Source organism: Maniola hyperantus, chromosome 5, assembly GCF_902806685.2.
Source record: "Maniola hyperantus chromosome 5, iAphHyp1.2, whole genome shotgun sequence".
NCBI classification, from domain to species: Eukaryota; Metazoa; Arthropoda; class Insecta; order Lepidoptera; family Nymphalidae; genus Maniola; species Maniola hyperantus.
In genome coordinates this window covers 6,022,493-6,030,662 of record NC_048540.1, presented here as the reverse complement: position 1 = coordinate 6,030,662, position 8,170 = coordinate 6,022,493, and the positions used below count along the sequence as shown (strand labels likewise).

General features: G+C 33.6%; 3 protein-coding genes across 4 annotated transcripts; 1 reads left to right on the top strand and 2 right to left on the bottom strand.

The window, feature by feature from the left end:
* Positions 1 to 155: 155 nt before the first annotated feature.
* gdl (gonadal protein gdl) lies at positions 156 to 2,601 on the bottom strand. 2 transcript variants are annotated; one of them, XM_069498471.1, is made up of 4 exons: positions 2,463 to 2,601; positions 1,781 to 1,941; positions 1,272 to 1,405; positions 156 to 318 (listed from the first exon to the last, which is right to left on the bottom strand). In XM_069498471.1, the coding sequence occupies exons 2-4, from the start codon at positions 1,929 to 1,931 to the stop codon at positions 178 to 180; spliced, it is 426 nt and encodes a 141-aa protein (XP_069354572.1). In that variant the 5' UTR covers positions 1,932 to 1,941; positions 2,463 to 2,601; the 3' UTR covers positions 156 to 177. The 2 variants fall into 2 exon arrangements, with proteins under 2 accessions (XP_069354572.1, XP_034824568.1); XM_034968677.2 differs by lacking the exon at positions 2,463 to 2,601 and adding an exon at positions 2,052 to 2,304.
* Positions 2,602 to 3,278: 677 nt separating this feature from the next.
* Positions 3,279 to 5,685, top strand: LOC117982312 (osteopetrosis-associated transmembrane protein 1). Its single transcript, XM_034968666.2, has 5 exons — positions 3,279 to 3,452; positions 3,561 to 3,868; positions 4,745 to 4,971; positions 5,049 to 5,220; positions 5,482 to 5,685. Exons 1-5 carry the CDS (start codon positions 3,361 to 3,363, stop codon positions 5,538 to 5,540), a joined length of 858 nt encoding a protein of 285 aa, XP_034824557.2. The 5' UTR covers positions 3,279 to 3,360; the 3' UTR covers positions 5,541 to 5,685.
* On the bottom strand, positions 5,680 to 7,565 carry Eaf6 (chromatin modification-related protein EAF6/MEAF6). The gene is made up of 4 exons (XM_034968662.2): positions 7,268 to 7,565; positions 6,977 to 7,180; positions 6,839 to 6,875; positions 5,680 to 6,270 (listed from the first exon to the last, which is right to left on the bottom strand). The coding sequence occupies exons 1-4, from the start codon at positions 7,406 to 7,408 to the stop codon at positions 5,831 to 5,833; spliced, it is 822 nt and encodes a 273-aa protein (XP_034824553.1). The 5' UTR covers positions 7,409 to 7,565; the 3' UTR covers positions 5,680 to 5,830.
* Between the last annotated feature and the right edge of the window lie 605 nt (positions 7,566 to 8,170).

Below are 8,170 nucleotides of genomic sequence, written 5' to 3'. Positions count from 1 at the left end.
ACTCATCACACAAGTAACTGACTGGCCATCGATAGATTGATTAATTAATTTCGGGGCGTAAATTATTGCAACACTCATGCTCTTACTCCATACTTTGCTAGGTACATAGTTGGAATGGATTTATCAACTATTAAGTAATTTACTAACTACATAAAAATATAATAAAAAAAAATGTATTTAAACATGTGGGATATCCATTTTACTCAGTCTTAATATAAAATCTAAAAGATACATCTGCACTTTTATTTCTATTGGCTTGTTTGTAACAAAAAATCCTGGGACCCCTGCTTTTTCTAAAGTGTCCTGTTGGTCACTTACCTGTAATTAAAATATTTAAAATGATTACACATTAGCATTTGTTTTTTGGAAAAATTTAATTAGTCAGAATCTTAAAAGAGGTAATAATAACAGACATATACAACAACAGACTAAACAAACCATGAAGTGAATTGGGAAACTAATGCCTTCCCAGGCATATGCTTTTAATAAATTAAAAAATACACTAGAATTATAACTAATCCTAATCATGTTATAAATGTGAAAGTTTGTATGTTGGTTAATCCTTCACACCATGACTGAACTGCCCCCCAATTGTGTAAGAATAACCATTTCATGGCTATCGCAATCGTCAAGAAATTCTGCCCTTTGATGGATGTGAAAAAATGTAAACAGCGAATCAACCAATCAAAGGGCAGAATTTCTTGATGGTTGCGATAGAACTGGTTATTCTTACACAATCGGGGGGCTGATTTAGCTGGACTGACTTAGCACATCGAACGTCAGGATGGCCGGTGAGGTCCTGGAAAACTGATGAAATATCTTCCAAATAATTGTACCGAAATTGTACTATTTAGTACCTTTATTAAGATAATTAGTACCTTGATCAATTAAATAATAATTAAAGAATCTCATACACCGGCCATTCTGACGTCAGGTTCACCCTTGTGTTTTTGTACCTGGCTTATAGCTACGATTATCATTCTAAAAGTTACGTAGATAAATTGTACCTTAATAGTACCTACCGAAACATCCAATGCATAATGAAAATCTCACCAAAACTGCACACAAAATAATATTTGTTTCCGCGCCATACAAATATTTAAGGCCCCCCACACAGGCATGTTATTATAGGTCGATAATATCGCATGCGTTATTGCAATAATGCATCCCGATTCCTTGCACACAGCTGCGTTTTCATTGTCCGATATTTCAAGGGAGCGCGATTGCCATCTTGAATCTCAACCTGTCGCATACTATAGGTTGGTACTTACTTTTTGATCTAATTGGATTACTAATTTCATATCAGTCTGCTTAAGTTCTTCCTTGTGTCTTCTAAACAAAATATTCCTTTTGATTTCTATTTGCTCTGGGCTTTGTGTTGTGTTGACCATTTCTTGTATTTCCACTAAATGAAAAACATGAACATTAGACTATTCTTTTAAATATTGATTGAACAAGGAAATAAGTACAGTATGCTGAAGAAAATAATGTACATCAACCTTTAGGAGATAGCAGAATTGTAAAGCATTGTCTCTGTCGTTGATACCGACAAAATGTCATATAGGTATGAGTAACAGAGTCAACTACAAGGCTACAAGGTTAAATGTCATTCTATAGGCTGATGGACATTATTTTCTGCCGCATACTGTAGGTAATTTGAAGAATCACATTGTTACAAGAATGGGGCTAACTTAGGGTCTTTAAAGGTTTGCCACAACTAATCACATCATTAAAATCATTCAAAAATAAAAAAAATCATACAAAAGAAAATAAAACTTACAAGCATGATTATTGATTATTTGCAATCTTTGTTGAAATAAGTGTTTTTCTGTTACATGTTGTATTTCCATCAATCCTTTCACTATTTCAAATACTGTGTCGTTCAAGAGACAATTTGCCAGTCCTGATAAAAGTTCAATGGGTACTCTCATCTGATACTTTCTAAAAATATGGAATTGTTTATTTAAAATAATTAATGATTCTGACAGCATTCAGCATTTTAAATTATGACTTTTCATGCTAGGTATTCCAGAACTTTATAGATACTTAACGGTAACAATTCTCGTGCCATATCTTGCAACTGTTCTAATAAGAAATAAAGTTTTCTCTGCAAGGCTTCAGGCGTTGGCTCTGCCACTTCCATAATTCCTTTTATTTTCTAGAAATTAAAGCTATATCCAAAAGAATGTAGCAGTGCCTACACCTTATTGATTCAGCTGCTAAACGTAGTGATTATATTCTCTTTGCAGCTGCTATTGATCATTGATCTTGTTGTGGGACTTTGTAAACAAAAATAATAATCACAGACCACCGACCAGAAATAAAAGATCACAGACCAATTGATAATAATCAAACGTCATAACTTAAAACCACAGACCAGACCAGTTAATTCGGACAAAGAGTATGTAATCCGAACCGAAACTAAGAAGTTTTACACAAAGTTTTACCATAAATATACCTACTTTTCCTGGCGCCTGATTTGCTTGATTATGTCACTAATTACACAGTTCTACTATGAATTCACAAGTTATTTTGCTGAAAGTACTGGAAACTACATTTATTTATAAAAAATTGTGAAAATATTCTGGTCCGATTTCCGAATGACTTTTTATGACCACAGAGTATTAATTTATTAGAAATCATTACAGCCAATCATTACAGTCAAAGCTTGTAGGTATCTCTATGAGTCAAAGAGAAAAAATTTTGTGAGTTAATAATCTGTGGTTGCTGCTGTAGCCATTTCAGTCATCCATTTCATACAAAAATTTTGCTATACGAAAACTTCGGTCTTCGCCATCGCCTGCAGTGGTATATACTCGTTGACCGCCTGCCTGAATTCGGATTTACTTGTGGTTTTACTATTTGCTCTGTGCTTTTACCAAATTCGCAAATTCTTAGCAATTCTGTTCACCGAAAACACAGATATGTCCAGATTTGCAACTAGCGTGGCCCCCTCAGTTCCTCTCGCTCAAGCAGATTTTCTTACTTGTGAAATGTCATTCTATGTGTCATTCCTTCTACACTTCACGTTGTTTGTCAAATATTCACGTACAAATACATTTTGACAAACAAAAAAAAGTGGCTGGCGGTGATAAGAATAAAATATAATTATTTTGTCACGTTCTAACAAGAGCTTAAATGCATTTAGCTATCTCGCTCTAACAGTAAGTGTCACAATAGGGCTATTTCTAACAGTCCTTATTCTGAGACCGAAAAAGATTCTGTTCTAGAGTAGGTACTTTTATTTCTGGTCGGTGGACTAGTACCTATACAAAGCTAGTAGTGATCTGTGATTCTTGATTCTCACAGCAGAGTACTAATTTGTAAATATATGAAAGTGGTTCTGTTTATCGGGTGAAAATGTTCAAGTTTTATTTAATAATAATTGTAATATGCTTTTTCGATAGACTAAAAGCAAATCATCAAAACAACATTCATTTGCAGACTAAATTGTAAGTTTTTCGATGATAATATTATATTATTATGATTAATGATCTGTTTCGAAGAATATCTTCATTTTATTAATATATTTAAATACTACACATATAAAATACTTTCAGAAATTACAATGGCGAAGGATACATGATATTCCCATTCCCATATCCGGATCAGTGCATCAAGATTTTGGAAGATTTTGCTCAGCATGCTTCTAATTTCACACTATGTTCAATAATAAACGCAAGCCCTGTAACCCTCTGCGAAAAGTGTGTTGGAAATTATGTGAAATTCCGTGACAAATACAAAGAGTTATTGAGTACTGTGAATGGGACAAACTGCAGATCTTTTTTCATATCTCACGATAGATTAAATGCAGTGCAACAGTATCATGACAACATCTTGAATGTGTGGAACATGGGCAATTGTAATGGTCGGTATATAAGTTACTCATGTTTCTTTTTGGATATTTAAAGTAAGTCCAAGGAGACGAGATAAAGAATGTAAACAAACTTACATTATTGTGTACGGGAAATATGGACAGGTATCTGACTTTTGCATGTAAGTCATGGTTAATTTGTTTGCATATTTTATCTTGTCTTGTTGGCCTTACTTTAGTTTATATTTTGTTCTGACTTCTATTTCCAAGTAGTCAAATCTGAACATGATGCATATAACTGCACAAAAACCTTTTGTTTTGTTTGTGTATTTAACCTATATCTTGCAAACCTTCATGTTATAAATACAGACAGTTGTCCATACAACTTGTTTTGCATGCACTATAGAAATCCCCTCACACCTTCTGTCTGCCTAGATCTAAAAATAATTGATCCAGTTCATTTGTTCAAGCTATCTGCCAAGCACTGTAGATAAGTTAAAGGTGCTTTAGAAGGAAATCACAGGTCAAGTGCCAAGACAGACTCGCGCACGAAGGGTACCATACTATTGTACAACAAATAACACTAATTTTTTCTGTGTCGTAACCACAAATTTACGGTTTTCAGATTTTCCCGAATGTCTGCAATAAGACTTACCTACTTGCCAAATTTTATGATTCTAGGTCAACAGGAAGTACCCTGTAGGTTTCTTGACAGACAGACAGACAGACTACAAAGTGATCCTATAAGGGTTTCTTTTTTGTCTGGAGATATGGAACCCTAAAAATAGTCTTCCAAAATATATAATTCGATATGTAGAATTTTAAGCGCATTCTATATTATTACTTTGTTACTAAATTGTTTGCACTTGTATATGCAGCAATATGAATTTGACTACAACTGTACTACAATTTGTATTTTATTGATTGCAGATTGTTTTGACTGGGTACAGGAAAAGCCCTCGCTTAAAAATGAAACGAAACATTTTCATAAAATGTACAATGACACAATAGATTGCATCAATAGTAACATGGTTCCTAATAGTAGTGAAGTTTGCAACATTTGCATGCAGTCCTATGAACGATTAGATGAGTTCTATAAAACTTTAAGTGCAGATTCTATTGGTGTTGACAGTGTTTGTATGGATATTGTAGATTTAGTGAGTAGCTTTTTAAATATTAATAAACAGCTGATTATGATTTATGGTTAAACAGTTCATTTTTTTTTAATTTTCAGATGAATGCTACAAGGTCAATATGGAGCAAAACCCTTAATTGTTGTAACCTGAGAAGAACACCAGAATATGTATTTTTGAGTTGTGCAGGGATTATTTCATTCTTACCAATATTATACTATATCAGTGTGAGGTATTGTGGCCCAATTCGAGATTTACCAAATGTTTTGAAACGTGAGTATTCATTGTATTGATTTTGATTAAATAAATTAGATCCAGACCAGTAGGTTCTTTCGTAAAAGCTGCATCAATCATTATTACAATCTCAATTGTTGTGATTGGCTGAAATTGTGCGATTCTTGTTGCAACAATGCATTGTAGCCAATAGTGAGCGAGCATCGACCAATCAGAGGTGATTGCGATGGTTGACATTGTAGCCGTCATTCTACCGCAATCGCGCAGCAGATTCAAAGATTCTTATTCTTTTATTTTCAGAATCAAGATTCAAACAGACAATCTTAAGAGGGCTCTCAATTCATAGTAGAAGTGACTAGCACAAAATATATATCATCAACCAAAATAGTTGGCTGACCTGCCAACATGCTACAGTCAATCTGATCTGTGATCAAAATTTTAGTTTATAGTTTATGAAACCAATGTTATGAACTAAATGAATATTAATAAAAATTTGAATTGAAATGTAATTTTATTAATCCATATTATTTCATTCATTAAATAAAATTTTAACAATGTTAAGCATAATTGTTATACTATAGGCTCTGCAGGTAGTAAGGTACATTATTATCAATTTCATATTTTCATTGAATTATTAAATCGTTTTTATTTATCTATGTCTTGCTTTCTTGTTGTTGCTCTTCTTAATATTGCTGTTATTGCTACTATTTGACAGTTTATGTTTCAATGAATTTGGTGTTGTATCACCTTTGTTAACTAAACTACTGCCACCATCTTTGTCTTTTGGAGTGCCTGGCCTACTGTCTAATCCGACAGCTGATAGCATCTTACTGTCACTTCCAAATGCTTTTTGAAGCACATTCGATTGTGATGAAATTTTCTGTGAAACATTTTGTTTTAATAGAGCACTGCTGATGTTTTTCTCAATAGTCCCATTGGTGTGCTGTTTTCCTGAAGGTTTAGAGGCAATACTTTCTGTAGAACCATGTATTGTTGTATGATTCAAGGCCCCCATACCCATTCCAGTGCTGATTTGCGTGTCTGAAGAATCCTCATTAGTTTGAGATTCTGTTTCACTATTTCTCTCATCTGAAAATTAAATATTATATCATGTTACTAATACGATATTAATAGGCTACTTGACTCATATCTAATTTCGTCCAATAAATGATTATTTATTATAGTATTTTGCGTAAGACAACGAAATATATCAATAACAATTATTAAAAACGCAGGATGGATATATAAATCCAATTTAAAAAAATACAGTTTTTATTTTTATTTGAAACGCAGAAAACGCTGTCAGCCATAATGTGACGTCATTAAATATGTAAACAAAGAAATGTCATCCCTATGTAAACTAGTATAGAAGTCATGTTTATTAAACTTTGGGAAGTTATGCTGTTGTTTACAAATGCATGACGTCAGAGCACAGATAATCTATCGGCCAAACATGGCCGACAGTGTTTTCACCTGTCTAAGAAAAATATATTTTTAAATTAAAGTTTTACGGTTTTTAGGGCGCAAAAAAATATAGTGTTAATTTTTTTGATCTAATAGGACAAATATCAACCATTTAAGACCTACTTAAAAAAAGTGTCAACTAGCCTATTAATGCAAAAAATAATACTAGGATAGCTCTATTAAAATAACTTACTCTTAGTTTCGGCAGGGTCCACAAGACCACTGACAGCCTAAAATGAGAAACGCATTTAAATATTGGATTAATTTATGATTATTCAATTAAAATTTATACTTTCGAAATAATGTACATTCTTAAACTACTAAATCTTACAGCCATTGAAGTTATGGAAGACTTTGAGAATAGTCTTTCTGCCTCTTTGAATTTCCTATTTCTTTTATCAGCTTTGGAGTTAGTGCTTTTGTTTGTTGTGAGGTATCTGTCCCATCCTCGGATGATATTGCCATACAGCTGGGTATCCTCTAGATATGATCCTTCAAATGCATAAATTTGGCGTTCCAAGTTAGCTAGGGTTTCCTAAAAATTGCACAAGCATCATATTCCATATACTTTTAATAGGTACCTACCACTCAATTTAAAATCTTATAAATTCCAATCACTTACAGCGACTTCAGCCTTTTTTTTAACTAATTCAGCCAGATCAGCTCTTGTATCTGCCACTGATGTTTGTTTGGACGCCATATTGTTCTTTTTTGCTTGTACGGTTTGGGTTTCACTTGCAGGGCTTTGCGGTGAGACAACCATGTCGTCGCCTTAATTATACCTTTGAGTTAAGAATCCATTCTCATCAATAATGAGTGCAATAAAGTTATTGGTTTTCTCTTTTATTAAAAATATTTCAATTTCTATTTTACTTTACAAAAACTCAACACCATAACAGTAATTCAATCACAGAGAATAAAGGCGCCCCCACACAGCCGCGTTATTATCGGTCGATAATATCGCATGCGTTATTGCGATATCTGTTTTCAGTACATTTTGTATTAGGATGGTCATGTAGTTACACACTGCTGCGATAATAACGCCGCAATGGAAGTAGGGACGTATTATCGCAGCAGTGTGTAACTATATGACTATCCTAATACAAAATGTCCTGAAAACAGATATCGTAATAACGCATGCGATATTATCGACCGATAATAACGCGGCTGTGTGGGGGAGCCTTAAATCTCTGTTTATTATACACTGTAGTCTGTGGAAAACACCACGACACGAACTCTGTCAGCTGTCAACTGTCAATGTCCATCACAGACGACGTGCCATTTTTTTTCAACTTGCTTTATGGCTCTGGGTTTTAGCTCTTTTGAACGTTAATAATCATGTAACCACAGTTCATTGATCTAAGATAACAAATCAGTATTGCCGCTAGATTTCCACGAATCTTAATCCATAATCATGGGAATTCAATTCGTTTTCTTGTAATATTTTTTGCCAACCTATTACAAACAAGCAAAGCCAACAAGTCAAATCTCAATGTTACCAACCAATTACCAACACAAGTTGCAA